Source organism: Amia ocellicauda, chromosome 4 (assembly GCF_036373705.1).
Source record: "Amia ocellicauda isolate fAmiCal2 chromosome 4, fAmiCal2.hap1, whole genome shotgun sequence".
Taxonomy (NCBI): domain Eukaryota; kingdom Metazoa; phylum Chordata; class Actinopteri; order Amiiformes; family Amiidae; genus Amia; species Amia ocellicauda.
Window position 1 is genome coordinate 17,823,685 of NC_089853.1, and position 21,088 is coordinate 17,844,772.

At 39.6% G+C, this 21,088-nt stretch overlaps 1 protein-coding gene across 2 annotated transcripts; it reads left to right on the forward strand.

Moving 5' to 3' along the window:
- The first annotated feature begins 993 nt into the window (after positions 1–993).
- c4h11orf24 (chromosome 4 C11orf24 homolog) lies at positions 994–20,841 on the forward strand. 2 transcript variants are annotated; one of them, XM_066701160.1, is made up of 5 exons: positions 994–1,184; positions 9,261–9,347; positions 11,829–12,053; positions 17,724–17,810; positions 19,056–20,841. In XM_066701160.1, the coding sequence occupies exons 3-5, from the start codon at positions 11,915–11,917 to the stop codon at positions 19,919–19,921; spliced, it is 1,092 nt and encodes a 363-aa protein (XP_066557257.1). In that variant the 5' UTR covers positions 994–1,184; positions 9,261–9,347; positions 11,829–11,914; the 3' UTR covers positions 19,922–20,841. The 2 variants fall into 2 exon arrangements, with proteins under 2 accessions (XP_066557257.1, XP_066557256.1); XM_066701159.1 differs by lacking the exon at positions 9,261–9,347 and having other exon boundaries at positions 995–1,184.
- The last annotated feature ends 247 nt before the right edge of the window (positions 20,842–21,088 follow it).

The following is a 21,088-nucleotide window of genomic DNA, read 5'->3' on the forward strand; positions in this document are numbered from 1 at the left end:
TCTACAAGTTACTAAAACATTGTTTTCACTTAGAATTTGAGGGGTAGCATGTGTATATATAAATATATTAATGCATTTTTATTCCAGGGTATTTCCAATTGAACAGATTACATCAACAAGGGATCATAGCTTTCACCTGGATTCACCTTGTCTGTTTCATGGAAAAAGCAGGTGTTCCTATTGTTTTTAACACTCAGTGTGTGTGTGTGTGTGTGTGTGTGTGTGTGTATTATATATATATATATATATATATATATATATATATAAAACAATTTAACAGCTTATTCTCCTGTTTCATTCTATTGCTTACTAATACATTGCTGTTGTTTATTTGTGATTTCCCCTATGGCCCCTTCCTTTAGCTCTTACCTATGATGTCAGTGCATCTTCTTTGCATTTGTTGCTTATTAGAACTGGAGGTATAACTGGTATTTTATATGAACTTTATATTTTACCCATGCACCTCTCGAATTTTGAAACTGTAAGTGTTGTATGCTTGGTTTGTAATTTTGTACTGTATTATTGCACTTTTGTTTTGCTCTTGTACCCTGGATAATTGGGTTTCGACCAATAAATAATAATTATCTATATAAAGATCTATGGAGGTGAAACGACTTCCTATACACTCACTGTGCAATAATCGGTCAAAACATCTTTTAATTTAAACCTAATGCGGCAGCCTATGGGTTTGAATTTTAAGACATAGTAGCGTGTATTTCATCTCTCTCTCTCTTTATACACACACACACACACACACACACATATATTATAATATAAATATAATAGTTGATAGTGGGAACATTTGTGACATTCCGTTATTGATAAAATGATGGTAATAATAATAAAAACGACGGCTGTATCCTTCGATCAGTGTCGTCGCTGATGCTGATCGCAGGCGGGTGTTTCAGTGTTTCTTGCATCAGTTCCGCTCTGTGTAAACTGCGCCCTTTGGTTCCTGTTCAAAAATGACAAGCCCAGCGTGGAGGCATGGCGTGACGTCACGGGATCCGACTCATTCCCACACGGCAGCCGGGCAGGGGAATAAACCTCCCCCGGGCCGGAGCGCAGGGACTGGGCACAGCAGCACTGTCCGGAGCGCCCAGCTTTAGTGTTCATGAAACCAGCCGGCTGGCAATAGACAGCAGGACGCAAAACCAGACCCCGGTGCTGATTGGGTAACGATGGTAAGTATACTAGCAGTTTTCACTGATCACAAAGTTTCTTGTGTCTGCATTATTTTTTCAAAGGCCGACATGAAACTAATAGTAAAAAAGCACGTTACAGTATACAACACAGGACGCAGTCCAAAGGGTGAAATGCTTGCTGATTTATTTCGACTGCATTGGTACTTTATTAAACGTCCTCCTTTTAAATGGAGGTGTACGTGGCTTTGATTAATATCCAGAACACGGATATAACGGTATGAAGAGGGCGATACGATACCAGCAGAGGTTTTGTTTGTCTGTTTTTATTTTCTTGTGCAAAATATCTTCCGCTTTACGGGCTACGTTTGGTTCTGTGACTCGTATGTTTAATCCTTTTTTCGGGACTTCTTGATTTCACAACGTGCTTTCCCCTTTCCAAACACGTGAATGCGGCTCTACATTATCCTGGTCATTTCGCCCATGTGTATCTTTGCAAACATACTTCCATGCATCGATACATTAGCATCGGTTAGAGCGATGGATTACAACATCCTTTTATTGAGCAACAAAGTTTTCTTTGTAGCAGTAGTGTTTGTAACCATTTTCTGCATTATGTGTCATACAAAGGACTATTGAAACATGTTTATGTTTGTTTAATTTCTCAAATATTTGCATTCGGGGCACACTTAAAAAATGAAAGGCAGCTATAGTGGTGTATCACCATAGATAGTGAGGGACTGCCGTATTTTAAATTGTCTGAAGCCGGACGGAAGATTGCTCTCCTCACATTTGGGCCTTGGGCAAGAAAGACTTTACTGTGGAGCTGGTTTGGCTGTTGTGCTCCAGGGAATAACATAAGAAGATCAAAATTCATCTTCACATCACCCTATGTGAGGTGACAGAACTGAGTTTGCCATTCAGGTAACACCAATGCTCTGCAGAGCTGCACTGAGCCAACAGTGTTTGATTCAGTGTATAATTGTACTTCCCCTCTCGTCTCTTCTAGAGGTTACACAGGGCTTTCCCAAAGCTATCGCTCTGATGCACTGATCCTGGTTTCTTTAAAACTTCCATATAAAGTAAAAAGTGTGTGGGGGCATCTAGATATAATGTTATCAAAATTAAATCAAAACATTTGCAAAATAATTTAATCTGTGTATTTGGATATTAAGCTTTACAGATCAAATAAAGGAATGGACTTGAGTTTGCAAGAGATTTCTAAAGCACATCTAAACTTGCCATTCAAGAGTGTGCATGTTTTTTTTAAAGGGGGTGCCTGAGGGGAAGTATATGGGTGTGTAAGTGTTTTGTAGGAAAACCTGTTTAATAAAGAGGGGGATGGGGGGGTGCTAGTGTCTGTGGCAGACCTTATCTGTAAATATGCATTGTGCACTAAGCAAACTGAGTTAAACTGTAAGACTAACTAGGCAAGGGATGGTGAACAGGTAGCTGAAGTATGAAATAACTGGCGAAACGATCCTGAAACACAAGTACGATGGGCTCCGCATGCGTGGGACCATAGTTTTTAATTACCTGAAATTGTATTTGTGAAAAGGAGGCCTTGTCACTCAATCCATGGTACCTATGTAGTGTCTGATTAATATTATATAGGATTTAAGGCTGTTACTATTATCCAGTATTAATTGTGTTTAAAAAGTTGGATATTGTACTGAGGTTGCAACCCCCCGCACCCTAACTTGAAAGAGCTACAGCAACAGATCAGCTGGGAAAGGCTGTTTCGTGTTGTTCCATCGCTGTTTTGAGGTATACTCTCTTCAGCTTCTCTTCCACAATAAGAGTACACCCAATATAGTTCTGTGGCAAGCTGTGTACAGATTTTATGTTGTATTCGTGATGACCCAAGCCGACCTTTTAACATTGGGATAAGACGGAAGCTTGTAGAGAAAGTGGAGGATTGCCATTTTGAAATTTGTGCAGGGGGCAGGGAATTAAAGCACTGTAAAGGCAAGAGGGAATAACTTGGGAAGATTCTAATCTCAGTACAGAGTGATGCTATTGAAGATACTGTAGATATAATTAGTACCAGAACCATTTGTTCCACTATAAAGGATAGCTTACATTGTACAGTTGTAGGTAAAATGACCACATTTCTCATAAGTCATGGCTTTTGTTCAGTCTAGTGCTGTGGGCTGTTGAAAGATCTTGCAATTCTCTTGACAAAATAATAAGTCTGATAATTGCTCTTGTATTTTCACAATAGGTGTGCTGTTTAAGTCTGATATTAAGACAGCCAAAACAAAGGACTAGGTGTTGACTTAGGAAACGAAGAAGTAAGAAAGTAACCGGTCACATTACTGCCACGTTTCAAATTCAACAATGGAATCGAGCTGTCTTCCACTGCTGTTTATCTTCTGGGCAGTGGCCATAGTTGGCCGTGCTTAATGTTGAATGTATTTATTTTTTGGCAGTTGCTTGATCTAGTCATAAAGGATTCCCAATCTTTTAATGTAAAAACAAATAAATACAGACCTCTGGGGACCTCGCTATCATTACAATTAAAGTATTGTGGGAACATTTTGAGATATGCAAGTTAATGAGAAGAAACAAACCGCAATAAATCTATCATTTGTACTTGCATAGTGATTAAGTTGATCACACTGTCAGAGAATGTAGTATCTGGTGCCTTTCTCAAAACCAACATTTATATTCTGTAAGTGTTTATGACCTATATTTACTTGCTGCCACATTCAATTGCTTGCAAAGTAACCTGTTCTGAACTTGCATTTTATAGTAAAAACAATAACTGCACAAGAAAGGTGTCACATCATAACAATAGAATATTGTAGGTGGCTGTAGAAAGCTAATTATTTTGGCATTGACAGTTGATCATTCCATCTACTTTCTGGTAATGCACACAAAATGTAAAATATTGCAAAAAGCTGTGAAGCACTAGCTAGGCAGAAACAGAGCTGGGGCTCAGAGCTGCAGAATCTATCTTGTTATATAAATGGATTGCGAATATGGTGTTGATGGTATAAAATGATGTTTATATCGGGAACAAATACTTTTTCCATTGAATACAATCGGATTTGCACACATTTGTCAAAATCACAGAAAATGAAGCTTGTACTATTCAGCATTCTAATTTCATTTGCACTTGGGATAAAAATCCTGAGAACCTTTGCAGGCTGTATTAGGATTCATTAATCAGCCACTCTTGGACAATGTAGCTCCTGCAGTGCGTGGTGTCGGATATGAATGTTTAAAATTCTCTTACTGCTCTAAACAGGATGAAAAGGCTCCCAAAAAACTGTTAATTCTCTCTCCTAAGAGCAATTACGGGGAAATTGTTATCATTAAAACACTTTGCAGTTCTTCTCTGAGATTTTTAATTTCCAATTTGTTATTAAATATCAACTGGCTTCCTCAGTGTTTTATGAGGGAAGTTGAAGGCAACCAAAGACAGTCATGTGAGGATGAGGGGATGATGGAGGGCAGATGGAGTGATAATCTGGGCACTGTGGGGCAGCGGAGGAGGTGCGCAGCAGTGAAAGCGAATTATCATGGTGCCATGGGGGAACGTGGAGGAAGCCCGAGTGACAGCCATGCACCTTGAACACCCCGGCAAGGACCAAGGGGCAGAGAGGGACCAAGGGTCCCCCTCCGTTGTCTTACCTTGTATGACCTTCCAGAAGCTTTAGGGGCCGGTTCCATCATTCTGATGCTGCAGGCGGCCGAGGTGTTGCTGCATTCTCCCCCTCTGAGCTGGTCAGGACCCTCTCCCCCTCTGGGCATGCAGGTAGCACAATTGCCTATGCTGCATATACAGCAGTGAAGGCAGTTCCTCTCTGGCTGTGGCATCGGCAGGGTCCTCTCTGGTATGGCAGCAATGCTTCACCCTCTGGACGCAACATCGGTAGTGCCTTCTCTGGCACTTCTTCATCTGGCCCTGGCAGTGCCCTGCCTGGCTCCGGTGGTTCCGGCCATGGCAGCACCTCTTCCGGATGAGTTGGGTGAAATGTAGTTATTTTGTGAATCTTTCAAAATTAGAAAAGAAAAGCAGAATATCTCTGCTTTTCTCACTTCAGTGTTTATATCTAAAATACTCTTAATGTATTCAAATTTTGAGTAGCCTGTAGAATTATAAGGGAGGAGAGCAATTATTTCAGATATTTTACTTTTATATTGTATATAGTGATACTTTCCCTGATGTAGACTCTACCTACTTGGATTGTGGTCTTGTGGTTTGTACTTTCCACTGTCAAGTTATCAGGAGTTATATTGTATATATATTATAAGTTATATTGGCCAGATAAAGGCATTATTGCTCTATTAGTATGAAAACGTTTATAGTTGATATGCTTGAAATTCAAAAGTAGAGCAAAGCAAGGTAGTCAAAGACTAGATAGACTTTGAATGCAAATGCAGTAAGTAGTTTAAGTGGATGGTGAAATTAAATTCAGAATTGCTGTTCAAAGCAATTTAAATGTAGTGGTGTTCAGCTGTGTTGAAAATAAACGAAATGTGTAACCTGTAAAAATGTAGTGTTAATTTGACACTTGGCTTTTTCTTGTATTGCTTTCACTGCAATTTCTTCAATAAAATGCACTTTAAATGAATATGGCTTGATTTCTTAACCTGCTCTCCCTATCTTTCAAAGCTCAAATTTACAAACCAATTGGAAAGGCGTCTGAGGCACTTAATGGGATGAGTATTTGCCATGTAAACCATAACTTGGCTACTTTTCGAGGTGAAACTGACCATGGTGGAGTCTGGCAGGATACTCCATCACTATGCAATGTGCTGTACATAGTGGGCTACAAGGTGACGTGCTGGGATGAATACAAATCTATGATGCCTAGCAAGAAGTCTGACTGTACACTGATTGAAGCCTCTATGCACAGAATGCGATGCAGTCACTGTGAAGCCGTGCTTGTTCATTACTCAGTGTTTCATAGTGTTGGAATATCCACTGATATGATGGCCTACTTCAGGATGACGTTCCTGAGACTTTCACAATTGAAGGCTCTGTACTATTGGTAGTCACTGCAGGGGCCCCCAAATCTGGTCCTGGATACAGTCTTTTTCTTTCCAACTAAATTTAACTAAACTGTTACTGGTTTAAACAATTAAAGCTATAGAACTTGAATAACACTGATGTAGAAAACAGATTGTTTGTGGAAACTTTAATTCCGATCAAGGAGTAAGAATATGCAGTAGTAAGAAACCCTTAACTCTCGGTTGATTTGATGATAATGACTTGAGTTGACTTATTAAAACTTAAATTGCTGTGAATGAATTACAGCATTAACTCTTGGTGTTCTTGTTTTGTATTTAATTGAAGTAACTCGTCTATATTCTATTCATGTGAAATTCATTTATTAATTGTATGTTTTCAAATACTGTGCCCAGTCTTTTCAGACTAAACCCATGCTGAAAATAGTTTGTGTAGTTCAGTTGGCTATTCTTCTCATATTTATTATGATCTTACTGTAAGATTTTATCCTGCTGTTCCAGCAAACTTCAAAATGACAACCAAATCGATTGGATGGCAATATCAAATTGGTTTCACTTCGACTCAATATTTGTTTTATAAATTAAACAAAACAAAGCTCTTCCTGTTTTCACAGCTCAGCAGAGTGTTTGGTGCAAAGCGAGCTGTGGACAGTGTTTGGCTGGCGTTATGCCTTAATTGCCAGGCCATCCATCTGATCAGAAATATGGCAAATGAGGCTTTGCTTATTGATTTTATTTATTTAAAATGTAAAGTTTGGGGGCTGAAAATAAGTTCTAATGAGCCATTGTGGAGGCATTGAAGCTATTGATTTTTGTCATTTAATTTATTTGTAATGCAACGTCAGATTTAAAGGGCAAAACACATTTATTTAACAGAGGGAAAACTCACTGCTGCAAATAAGAAAGTTTACAAACGAGAGGAGGCCAATCGACACATCGTGCTCATTTGGTGTCCATTGATAACTTGGTGATCCAAGGATCCTTTCCAGTCTATTTTTAAATGTTCCCAAATTTTCAGCTTCAACCACATCACTGGGGAGTTTGTTCCAGATTGTGACGACTCTCTGTGTGAAGAAGTGTCTCCCGTTTTCCATCTTGAATGCCTTGAAGCCCAATTTTCACTTGTGTCCCCGGGTGTGTGTGTCCCTGCTGATCTGGAAAAGCTCCTCTGGTTTGATGTGGTCGATGCCCTTCATGATTTTGAAGACTTGGATCAAGTCCCCACGTAGTCTCCTCTGTTCCAGGGTGAAAAGGTTCAGTTCCTCAGTCTCTCAGTAGGACATTCCCTTCAGACCTGGAATAAGTCTGGTTGCTCTCCTCTGAACTGCCTCTAGAGCAGCGATATCTTTCTTGAAGTGTGGAGCCCAGAACTGTCCACAGTATCCAGATGAGCTCTAACTAGTGCATTGTACAGTCTGAACATTACTGCCCTTGTTATTGAGTTTTGATCTCAGTCAAGAAAACGACATGAAACACTTAAGATGGATTCCTCCTCTTCAGGAACAAGAATTGTCAAACATTGCAGAAAAAAGGCAGATCTAAAGGGTCAAGAAGGGTTGAAAGCACAATACACACTCGATTACTACAGATTACATTTTTTGTTGTAATTTAACAACCATTGTTACTACATTGGTGCTCATGTCTTAAGATATGTCTCGCACCTTTTATCAAAGGTAACTTGTATTCCTAGCCACATTTAGGCAACATTAAAAGTTTAGAAGTAACGTCCAAACTGCATGAGATTGATGTAACCAATAATGCAGCATATTACCAAATTAGATTAAATGAAACCCATCCATCAAATTAAGTAAATTATGAATTATTTTGAAGCAATGCAACTGTAATGCTTAAATATCAAGCATGGAGTGAATTTAACTTGTAATCTAAAATATTTTTCTATGGTGGTGATTATTGGTTGAATAGAAGAGAGGTGGATGGTAGGATCTACACACAAAGGTAACTGCATGGGTCAGGTTTGAGAATGTTCCAGGACATGGGCAGAGATCTTATTCTTCAGATGTTCCTAGTTAGCTGGTACTACTAGGGGGTGGGGTGGGAGTTGACAGATTGGATATGGAGAGAAATGGGGAAATTAAGTTTTAAATGGCAGAATTGAAGCCTACAGAATATTAGATGATTAGTAAAGTCTTATACAATTTAGAGAGACCAGCCAGGAAATAGTCTGATCAACAGAACTGGACTAAAGGCTCCACAGAGATAACCGATGGAAAAAGGAGTGCAGCAAGAACGTGGTATGCTCAGTGTAGGAGAAGGAGCAAAGTGGGTGATGCACACCTTCTAGGTACTTTTATGTGAATCTCTAAATTGATGAGACTGAATGCCATTGTGTGCACGTCTATGCATTTTAAATTTGTTTTCCTGTCTGGTAAACCAAATTAATACAAAGGGACAGCATTTTAAGACTTCAATATTCAGCTTAGAGATTTGTTTCCTTCATATGTATTCATTAAAGTATAATTGGGTCAGTTGAAATAACTCTGATAATCTTCAAGACTGTGGAGGAAATGGGCAGAATCTAACTGGATATTCTCAGGAGGGTACAGAATGAAATCTACCTTTTTGTTAGTGGGAGATTGCAACCAGTTGTAAATTAGGCATATATTAACCATTTTAGGCTTCTTCTGAACTTTAATTCAGTTTGTTAAGTTGGAGCAATGGACACTGTGTGACTGAGGTCTAACTAAATGAAACCGGTAACGTGCTCCAGGTTCAAGATGCATTGTTGAAGGATCCCTTCCCTAATGTCCTTTTACTGAGTAAATGTGCCCTTTCTGCATTATCCTACTTCTCAAAGATTTTTTCACCTCATCCACATTAACTATTCTTACAGCTTCTAATGTGCAACCAAACCTGCTTAGGGCATTGAGACCCTGATTGGTAGTTCGGTAATTTAGAGATGCAAATGATGCCAATTAACCTTCAACCCTAAATGGCACTTCCCTGTTTTGACACTTCCTTATATAGCGAGTTCAGAGACAGCGCTTGATGTACGTGTATGAACAGGAAGCAACCACTTACTGCTTCAGGGCTGACCTTGATCTCTTGTCATTCATTCATGCACCAAGTCTGTGATAAAAGGCCCTCTACCCCCCCCCCCCCTTTATACTCTGTTTTTAGAAACTGGGATCCACACCTCATAGTCCTGGCTTCTCTATGAACTGACCGTAAGATTTGAACTTGCTCTGGCACAGCATGTATTGAGTTGTAAGTACTTGATCCAAGTGAGTGTATCCTTGATTTTGAGAAATAATATATGTTGAGGGTGGGGGGGAGGGAGACTAATTAGGTGTCATATAATATTTGGAGCTATCAAGCTCTCTTGTGCACCCCAGGACTCTCTCTCTCTCATGTTCTTCTGAGCTGCACCTCAATCCTTTCTTCTGTAAATGCTTTCACACTAGCATATCAACCGGGGTAATGGCCCACTTTTTAAGGATGTTAAATCTATAAATAAAATGAAAGGTATGCTGTGCAAACATGCTGCCAGGTATAATGCATTATTTCTTACAACCAGATAAACAAAGGCATTATTTACGAGATTTGAAATTCCCCCTTTAAAGGGAACTGTTCTTATTACATTTAAATGGAATTAAGTTTTCTCCGTGCTAATAATAGGCAGCTGTTTTCAGAAATTTACTGTTTTGCTTTCAACAATTTGGGGAAACCACTACGGGTAAATGGATACACTGAGTCTTTTGGATGCCTTGAGTCCAGATGAATCTCCCCAAACAGCGCGTCACATTATTGCAACCACACTGCTGTACACACACACCACAGTTTTTGCTTTGAAGGCACGTGGCTCTGATTTTATTTTTATTTTTTTTTTAACTGTGGCAACCTCTCTGCCTCTTGCCTCTTTAATTGGATGCAGCTTTCATTGCGATTGCAGTGAAAAACCAACACTGTTTTAGTACTGAGGTCACTTCTGTCAGATTATAGAGAAGGCCTTACTTTGTTCCTTAAATAGGCTTTGAGGAGGGAGTTTCCTATTGGGAGAAATGGGGTGAAGGAGGAAAGCTTTGCGTCTTATCGCTGGGTGTCACTGGAACTGTGGTGCAATTGACCTGGAGATTGTTTATTACAGTACTGTTCAAAGCTCAGTCATGGCAGGCCACAGTTCTCTTGATTTACATTGGTGCATTTTTATAAAGCACTAGTGTTAAGAAGGTGGTGGAGGGGTGTTGATTTTAGCAAATGCTGTGAGTGTAGTGGGGGTGGCTTAGGGCTACAGCAGTTTAAAACCCCTGAATATTTTAATAAATGCAGCATATGGACTTGGGTGTGTTGAGGAAATGGGGGGGACCTAGTGTATATTTTCTGTGACTGGACACAGAGCTGCCCACCATGGGCCAAGGGTCTCAATCCAAGGCCCAGATGTGCATCCTGGTACTGAGGGATGGCTCGTGCTTCAGCTGTCTGTCACAGCAGGGCTTTTTAGCAGCTACAAACCAGAGGATGTGGAAGGGGCTGCAGTGAAAAAATCAAACCAAGCATTAATGTAAGCCTTTATTATCCAGTGCCAAGTCTAGTGAAAATGCAGCTTCACTGATGATACTTTAGAAGAGTTTGGGCTCATCCTTCACTTTAGCAATCTAATTATATTGCTACTGAAATAAGGACCCAAGTGGGTCAACTTTATTCTGTACACAAAGCAAGCTATGCATGACAATATGCACAAATATGTTTTAATTTACTACTAAATAGTTATCCTGACTTACTATGTAACAGTAAGTCAGGATAACATTACTAGTTTTATTTGTTGATAATATATTTAAGGCTGTATTGTAAGCTTCCCCACAGGCTTATCTTGCATTTATTTTAAATCGCAGGAGGAAATGTCATCTAAATGTATGTATTGTAATGATTTCTCAGTTTTGAAGTGAAGTGCACCTGTGGAAGGTGAGACCTATTATAATTTGATTGTATGCTACCTGCAGATTATACACTTTACTTTTAACAGAATTAAAAGACAGTCTGAACATGTGTTGTGTGGAGTTGTCTTTTAAAAACTAAACTTTTACCAGTGCAGTTTGGATACATTTTACTAGATGGCGCACTTGAGTTATTCTTTAATATGAAGCTTGAATTAGTTGAGATGGTGCCCACTCATAGACTTCACAGATCTGTGAGGAATTATATGTATATATTTATACAGTGCTGACTGGGGGGATAATTGCATATAATGTCTCTGTAAGTACCACTGTTAAACTGGTTTATAATTTCCCTATCAGTCCACATAATTTAGGGACCTATGTTTCTGCTTTAAATTCTATTTAAAAAGGTTTCCATGTGTCTGTTCAGTTATAGCTGACTGTTCACACTCTTCATTGTAAACCAGTGTAAATCATTACTTCAGAGTTTGCTGATCACCGATTCAACAGAGTGAAAGTGACTGATTCCACGTGATTGAACTGTATTTGGCGAACGCAATGGAGTGGCAGTCATTAGCTGACACACTTCCATCTTCACTGTATTCAAATTTAACCATTTTGGTTATAATATATACATTTTATATATTAATTTAAATCTTTTTGAGTGTTGCGTATAGTTTAAAGAACAATATTTATTAAACTGAATCTGTGTGAATACAGAAGCACTTGCAGAATCACTAGCAATGAACCAGAAAGACATGGAAATATAGTGAACAAAGCTAAAATGACAGTTTCTCTCTCTGTTGTCTTCCAGGTGCTGTAATGTTGGTGCCACAGGTGTCGTCGCTGTGACAAATCTGAGTCACCCAGTCCACAGCATCATAAAGATACCAGCTCAGAATGACTTTCAGGACACTTGCCCTCTCTGTTATCTTTGCACTTTTGGTAGCAGGCTGCGTTTCCAATCATGAGGCTGGAGACACAGGGAACGGTGTGGAAATCCCAGCTGCAATAAATGAGACGCAGTGTGCTTTGGCATGTAAGTATGTACTGAAGGGAAAAGCACCAGTGATTTTGGTTTATTATTGTTATAAGAATTTGAGGTGAACAGTGTTTTGTTTACGTATGAGTTCGGTAGTTGTTTCAGTCATCCCAGACAGCAATGGAGATGTCATTTGTGGCGCATTTGGCAGTGATGAAATGCACAACCCTCTGCAATGGCATCCAGATTTCCAGAGCTATGAGGCTAATGGGAACCAAATCGCAGACTTTCAACAAGCAGAAGATCAAGTTCAAGACAAGTCGTGAAACAGACGACCTCATGAGGGTCGTAAAACGCAAACACAAAGTCTCTAAATTGACGTCTCATTGGCAGATTCACATTTTCACATTCAAATGTCACATAACCTAAAAGCCTTCATGAAGACCTGCGTAATGCAGATTTGTAACTCATATAATACAAGATTTGTACTTGATGGGGAAAATTCCACAGTTCCCATTTAAGTTTACCTGCAGGACAACTATACAAGTTTACAATCACCAATCAAATCTATGTCTGAAGGTGTGTGTGTGTGTGTGTGTGTGTGTGTGTGTGTGTGTGTGTGTAAAAGTATATGTATGTGTGTGTATGTATATATATATATATATATATATATATATATATATATATATATATATATATATATATATACACTCACCTAAAGGATTATTAGGAACACCTGTTCAATTTCTCATTAATGAAATTATCTAAACAACCAATCACATGGCAGTTGCTTCAATGCATTTAGGGGTGTGGTCCTGGTCAAGACAATCTCCTGAACTCCAAACTGAATGTCTGAATGGGAAAGAAAGGTGATTTAAGCAATTTTGAGCGTGGCATGGTTGTTGGTGCCAGACGGGCCGGTCTGAGTATTTCACAATCTGCTCAGTTACTGGGATTTTCACGCACAACCATTTCTAGGGTTTACAGAGAATGGTGTGAAAAGGGAAAAACATCCAGTATGCGGCAGTCCTGTGGGCCAAAATGCCTTGTTGATGCTAGAGGTCAGAGGAGAATGGGCCGACTGATTCAAGCTGATAGAAGAGCAACTTTGACTGAAATAACCACTCGTTACAACCGAGGTATGCAGCAAAGCATTTGTGAAGCCACAACACGTACAACCTTGAGGCGGATGGGCTACAACAGCAGAAGACCCCACCGGGTACCACTCATCTCCACTACAAATAGGAAAAAGAGGCTACAATTTGCACAAGCTCACCAAAATTGGACAGTTGAAGACTGGAAAAATGTTGCCTGGTCTGATGAGTCAGACATTCAGATGGTAGAGTCAGAATTTGGCGTAAACAGAATGAGAACATGGATCCATCATGCCTTGTTACCACTGTGCAGGCTGGTGGTGGTGGTGTAATGGTGTGGGGGATGTTTTCTTGGCACACTTTAGGCCCCTTAGTGCCAATTGGGCATCGTTTAAATGCCACGGGCTACCTGAGCATTGTTTCTGACCATGTCCATCCCTTTATGACCACCATGTACCCATCCTCTGATGGCTACTTCCAGCAGGATAATGCACCATGTCACAAAGGTGGAATCATTTCAAATTGGTTTCTTGAACATGACAATGAGTTCACTGTACTAAACTGGCCCCCACAGTCACCAGATCTCAACCCAATAGAGCATCTTTGGGATGTGGTGGAACGGGAGCTTCGTGCCCTGGATGTGCATCCCACAAATCTCCATCAACTGCAAGATGCTATCCTATCAATATGGGCCAACATTTCTAAAGAATGCTTTCAGCACCTTGTTGAATCAATGCCACGTAGAATTAAGGCAGTTCTGAAGGCGAAAGGGGGTCAAACACAGTATTAGTATGGTGTTCCTAATAATCCTTTAGGTGAGTGTATATATATGTGTGTGTGTGTGTGTGTGTGTGTATATATATATATTATATATACACACACACACACACATTTGAAGGATGTGTAATTTCAGAGGCACCATGTGTTTCAAATTTAACATTAAAGGGATGCTTGGATCTAACGGTGTTGTTTATGAGCTTGGTGCTGCACTGAAAAGCCACAATCCTCAAGTATTTGTCATAACATGCTCTTTCTAATTTAAATAAATAGTGCAAGGCCAAGCACCACACACACTGCTTCAACACAAGAGCACACAACCTGACAACTACTAAGAAACCCAGTGGAGCCAGGAGCATGGAGGAACTTCAGTGTGAGGGAAGAACATGGGAGCATCTTGCTGTATATAGAAAGGAAGAGATTTCACAGACCCCCTCCTGCTCCTAAACAAGTTATAGGATTTCCAAAAGGCTTATGTTGATATGTGGGTTATGTGAAGGGCATAAAAACAAAGTCGGCAGTACCATCTGGAAACATGCAACGTGGTATGAAGGCGTGCTATATATAATCATTCAGCACGCCTTTTCCAGAAGGCCTTGCAGCACATGGGACACATACAGAAGCTGGAGTTGAGATTGTCGTCTGTGAAGACTTGAGACAGTTACTGGAGGGGGGGGGAGACACGCATTTAGTTTCTGAAAAAGTAAATCATGTTGCGTGAGGGGGAGACCTGGGAGGGGGAGAGATGTAGACTGATCCAAGGCACTCCAGACATGAAGGAATAAACAGCTGGCTTTTAAAAGGACCAGACTCAGCTGATGCACAAAAAATATAATCAAATCAGTCCAATTTTTTAGTAGAAAACCTCTTATGAATCCTACCAGAGCTTGATTTATAATCTCATCTGTCAGTGTCCTATAAATTGATCATTAACAGAACAGGCTGAACCTGCACAAAGGAACGACTATCCAACATCTAAGATAGTAACGAAGGTCCACCTTTTACACCTACAAGTGATTTGCACTGTAGGGCAAATCCATCAACGCCAAGCTCCCCACAGTACCAAAGTATTTATAGTCAGTTAGGAGATACCCAAAATTGATTCCGTAAAATAACAAAAAATAATTCTGCTTTGAACAGGATTAGTCATTCACAACCCTTAATGTTTGAAGGTGAATTTGTACGGGGGAAGGGAATCTACTGGACAGATGTGCAGTTTCCCAGGTTCTGTTAAGACCAGAAACCCTCTGAAGTCTCCCGAGTGTTCTTTTGACTTTAATTCATATAGGGGGTTACAGATAAACAAGTTTCTACCCCAGACGGTTGTTCTACGCAATGTGTCGAATTGTGATCCTGAGAAAAGACAACTTAGTTGCATTTCTGGATTTAGAAATGTGGATATTTGATTAATTCATAGTTTTTTATTGTGTAGAGTGCTTCAGTGCCTTGGTGTAACCTTATGTCAAAGTGCAGAGGTCTGCATGGTGTCCATTTTAAAAAACCTGAACATTCTTTGGTTGTTTTGAAATGACTCGGCGTGGAGTCCAGCACTGACCGCACCATTATGTGTGCCTTTCCCCAGCCCCCCAGACTTGAACCTCCATGCCATCTGGTGATATCTTCCTAAAAGATCTTCTGAAAATCCCAAACGCATGTTTTTTTTTTTTAATCTATTTTATTAAATCTGAGGCGTGATGCATCCTGGTGTATGAACGTATTAAGCTAATAAAATATTCCTGTTCTGCCCGGTCTGCTGCGTAACTTCTTAGTCTGCTTTCTGTGTAGCCGTCCTCATGAGGGGTATGCTTTGGAGGATCAAAGGACACTGAGGGTCTATTACAGCCTAAGTGATTACAGATCCAGAACTCTTGGACCTGTAGACCTAATTTCTCTTTAAAGGGGCTGTTATTACAGTATTTTAATTAACCAGGTCTGTCTCTTGTCTTTTGTTAGTGTCAGGATAAACTAGAAGCATAAGGGGTCGTGTAACAGTGGTGTGTATATTTTCTCCTTTCTTGGGAGCAGTTTTGATTAATCCTTAATGGCTGGGATATTGGCCATATAAGGACATTTTATAAATGCGATGACGCGAGCTTTTGAAATCGATGTGTTGCATGTGTGAGCCCAGCCTAACCGAACCCTCTCATTCCCTGCTAAAACTACACTTGGGTTTCGTGTTCTGTGATTTAAGCTCACCATTGTGGTAGGTTTGTAACAGGCTCTTTGTAAAACATGATCTCAAATTTTGAATACCTTTACAGCCTCAACATTTTATTTTCCCTTAATTAAAGCTTAGTTTTAATTCAGTCTCTTTCAAAGCATCTATGCAGGCACTGTGTCTTCAAGGCTGCTGTATGTCTGATGTTGTTCATTGACGTTGGAGAACCGCCACCAAGGGTAGCTTCCAATGTATCAGGGCTGGAGAATAGACATTCCTCCAGGAGTTACGTTAAAGGGATCGCACTGGGCTTCTAGTTTAGAGGATTGTAAAACTTGTTAGGATGTGAAGAATGAAATCAAAAGTGAAAGGGGAATTCCTTAAATGGCTGGGAGATGTGTTCCTGTTTGTTTAAGATCTGCTATTTGCTCTTCAATTTTTCATGATCAGATAATGGATTCTCTCTCTTAGGGGTCTCATTTATGTATGTATGTATTTATTTTTTTATTCTCTGGTATTGAAAAAAGGCAGTCTTCCCAGGATTTTTGGAGTTCACAAAAAGAAACTGTATTCTGTTGTTATAGGATGTTTTTTTGTTATCTATGTGGATAAACCTCATTAATGGGAATAGTGTATGGACTTTCATTCAGAGAACTGGATGCATATTCTAGTTAATGTGTTGTTGTGATTGACTGTTTTTTCTGCTTGGAGCTTGGTAAAGTATTCTACTGAACAATACCTAATGGGCTACCCAAGCAAAATTGCTACAAACAAGAGGAATGCATTTGGCTACTATGGGTTATGCAGTTGCTTGTAGATCCTAGTGTCTCATCTTAAACTATCTTGAATGATCTTATTGCCGATTTCAACAATACAGTACAACCACCAGTCTCCAGAGCAGAGCAACTCGCACCCCTGCTCCACAACTCGGCAGCACAGCGAAATGGTAGGGGAAGTGGGATTACTGTGGATCACTACAGGGGTTGCGGACATTCAAAATGGTCAATTGATAGTAGTGCTGTTCTGAAAAGTACTTCTCATGGTAGGTATGACTGCATGCAGCCCTAGCAAGAGAGAGTTCTGTGGTTGCCAGTTCTTAAAGGTCTTTTTAACAACCTGGTGATATTTTTCACATTATATTTTCCTATTATTATCTAGATTATTTATTTATTTTTATGTTTTTGGGCATGTTTTGCTCTTTGGCAAAAGGTTTTCAAAAAGACCAGGTACTATCTGTCCTAGGCTTCAGACCTTTCCTCAATAAGGCTTCCTTCAGTGAGCAGATTTCTGTCATTTAAGAAACTAAAATCTAACATGGTTTATTATAAGAGACTTAAGAAGTGTTTTTACAATTCTTGTTCTGCACAAATCTTGTTGGTAACATATTAACAGTTATTTAGATAAGGAAGTAAACGTGCACTGATATTCACACACAGTTGATCTGGACTGTGTCTCTGGGTGAACTGAGATTGTTTTGCTCCTCAGAGAGCAGTATCTGGACGCAGATAAATGGAGACCTTCTGCCCCCCCTGCCAGTGTGCACCACATTTTATCAGCGCCATTTTGAAATGTGGAAAATTTGAAGAATTTTGAAAGTCGGCACAAGCCTGTAATTTTTTCTAGGAAATATACAAGTGTATTTATGCATGTAATGTGTATCACTAACTGCTTGTGTGTTTGTGTCTGTTTGTGTTGCAGGTAGTAATCTCACAACTTGCTATATGTGCAGTTTAAAATGCCCTAATCGCTCAATCTGCCAAAATTTCACTGAAGGACTGAATACAGGTATGCAAGAGCCTTTCCCAATATAATTGACATTAAGTACTTTTTATCCTAATATTGTTTGCCTGGAGTGTTAGAAGACCTCTGCTTGTTGTTGGTCTCTCCCACAATGGTAACGTTTTCACTCAGCACACTCCTAGCCCAATGGGCTTGAAGTCTTTTAATTTTACACTTCTATTTAGAAGAGCACATGCGAACTCCTTTTTATTATCATACAACAGCTTCTCATGGTCAGATCCTCCATTCTATTACACGTGGAAGAACTGGATCCTTTTTTCCTGTTGTGTTGAAATCCTGTTTTGTGATGGGAGAACAGTATGAAGTCTGTTGAGGATGCAAAAGGCCAATAATATCTTGTTCAAATAAATCTTCTCTGTTGAGATTTCTAGTCATGGAAGGAACTGCAAGGAGCAAACTGCTTTGCATAGACCATATCATTGATCATATCATTTGTATAGTTTGCAGAACTTGGCAAAAGTGCTGGACAATGGAGGAGTAATATGCAATTTGTAGGTTATTAATCTTGCTTCCAGTATTGCTAAGCAGTAAAGGGCATTGTTACCATTTTGAAAAATAACATTGAAAATGTTCAGCTTCTGCTCTAGCTGTTGTCCCCACAAGATGTTAAAAACTGAAACATTGTCAGATCTGGGTTAATTGTAATTTAGTCTTGTGTAACAGTTACTTTTGTAAGTAAAAACTAGCACTGTATCCACAAAATTAACTTGTGTTCATGTTAAGTTGCACACTAATGATTATTATAGGATATAACAATCATTAAAAACTAATCTTAAAGTTAGCAAAAACCAACAGCCAAGTAAGACCACAACTAGAATATTATATGGAGTTCTGGGAAGGTTTTTATTAGGCGAGAGATGCCTCTGAGAAGGTCAAGAGGAGCTCCGCTGGACTTATTCCTAGGCAGAGATATGAGTTATGATGAGTTGGTTCTGGCTTTCCAAAATCTTGAAATGGGAAAATGTGGTTGATTCCAACAGTTCTTTCAGATTTTACTCATCCATGTAATACAGGAACCTAAATTGAAAAGTTTGTACTGAATCTAGAGCACTGGGAGCCATTACCAATTCAAATCAGAATCGCATGGACTATGGGTAAAACGCATGAGCTGAAATTGTGTTCTATGATGATAGGTGTTATTTAACCCAAATATCCTTATTTGAGCAGGCTTGGAACTCTGTTGGAAGGTCAGATTTTGAATCCATATCCCTATCTTGTTTTGTCTTCCAGAAACCCTAGCACTACATAGTACCACTACGGTAGCTGTTGCACAAGTTCCACAAAACTTTTCAACCACTTCATCTAAAGCAGCTGTAACTGAAGCAACGACCACAGTAGCCAAGATAGTACTAACCACCACCATAACCAGCAGTACCAGTACCATGTCTCAAGCAACAACATCCTTGTCACCTTCAAAAACTACAAACCTCACATTGACTCAAGTCACCATTTCCTCTGGTTCTACTGCAAATGGAGAAACCGAGTTGTCCAGCTCTGTCAGTATGGGAACAAATGATACTTCATCACCAGCAAACTCCTCCAATATCTCCACTGTAGCTGCAGTGTTGGATACTGGAGCACCTACAACCCCACATCAAAGTGTCGCAGCCGCCACTATTTCACCTACTGTACATAATGCAATACACACCACCCCTGTCCCTCCCAGTACATCAACCAGCACTACTGCCACCACCTCTACAATCCTAGGGAAAAACCAAAGCTCTTCCACAACAACAACCACCACAACAACAACTGTAAAGAACTACACCACCCTGGCTCCCACTAAGAATAAAGTGACCACCTCTCAGCCCCAACACATACTGAATAGCACGGTGGGGAAAACAGCCACCTCGCCTCAGACCACAATGGGCAATTTGGAAATCGATAATAAAGACATTTTAAACGTTGTTGCTGGGGAGATTACCAATCCATTGGTGGACACCAGCTCACTGCTCGCTGTGTTTTTGTTTGGTTTGCTGTTTTTCCTCGTCACAGTTGTCTTGTTCCTCATGCAGGCCTACGAAAGCTACAAGAAGAAAGACTACACCCAAGTCGACTACTTAATTAATGGAATGTACGCCGATTCTGGAGTTTGATGGTACGGGGAGTCTTCAGTCAAACTTTTTTTTTTTTTTGTCTAGAACTACAAGAAACCTAAGGTATGATTTGCAAAGCGCGTGCCTACTTAAGTTTATGGAAGTGTTACTTCCATGTTTCTAAGCCTGACCATAAGGTGTGCACAGAGCTGTCAGGCCAAACGTCCATCAGAACTTGGGTAACCCTTGAGAAGGATCTTGTAAATCCTGAAGTGTTATTGGCAGGTTCTCATACATGTCACATAGCCAGGCCGATTTTGGTAACCTTTTGGCTGGTGATAAAGTTCGGATACCACTGCAAGATCTCCGCTTGACCAAAATATTTTGGCTTTCGTCTATGCAGATGGTTTTCCCTTTCTGAACCATATTGTGAATCAAACCAGGGTGTTAAAATGTAAGCTTGAGTATTTGCTGAACCTTCCTGTTTGTCCTATCAAGGAATAGTGGAAAAACTATTTTTCTATAAAATATGATGGAAGGTTCTTTTGGCAACCTGATGTTTTTTTTCTCTCTCAGAAGTGCTTCCAACAATTTTTCTTGGTATATAAATCATGGATACTAAATGCCTTTTTGAATTATCATGTGCTTTGTCCACATAGTCAAGCTAAGAACGTTTACCATTTATTTAATACATTTTTTTTTTTCCTTTGACATTCCGCTTCACCACTTAAAATGGGCACTGAATGCTAACCTGAAGCACATCAACTAAAAGCCAATGGAATTGCTAAGCCATTTTAAAAATGTGCAACAACCGCTTAACTTGGAACGATAACACTTTGAAATGCATATACACCTCCGAATATGGAATAACACCTCTGATTGTCTCTAATGTGCCAACTTGCGTCTGTATCATTTTTACTAACGCACTGTTTAAAAATTAAACGGGTTTTGCAATAATAAAAAATTAAATAAACCAATAACTGGGTATGCCTTTTATTCAATTTACTATTGGTTTTTTTTCATACCCCCTCTGCCTTTATTTGAACCCTTTTCAATCCTGAACTTAAAGGCATGGAGCTAACCAAGGCAGACCTTTGATGGAGTTGGTAAGATCCTGCTGTTGTGAAGTGTTTCATATCATATCCAAAGCTAATGTTGGAGGGTAAGTGTTTTTTTTTTTTTTTTTTTTTTTGTTTTTTTTTTATTAAGGGAGCCCATTTTTGTTGG

Bases quoted from the DNA above. Each gene is read 5' to 3' on its own strand.
- c4h11orf24 (XM_066701160.1), top strand. From the start codon at position 11,915: ATGACTTTCAGGACACTTGCCCTCTCTGTTATCTTTGCACTTTTGGTA. The intron at 12,054-17,723 runs GTAAGTATGTAC...TTTGTGTTGCAG, and splicing joins GACGCAGTGTGCTTTGGCAT to GTAGTAATCTCACAACTTGC. The intron at 17,811-19,055 runs GTATGCAAGAGC...TTTGTCTTCCAG, and splicing joins CACTGAAGGACTGAATACAG to AAACCCTAGCACTACATAGT.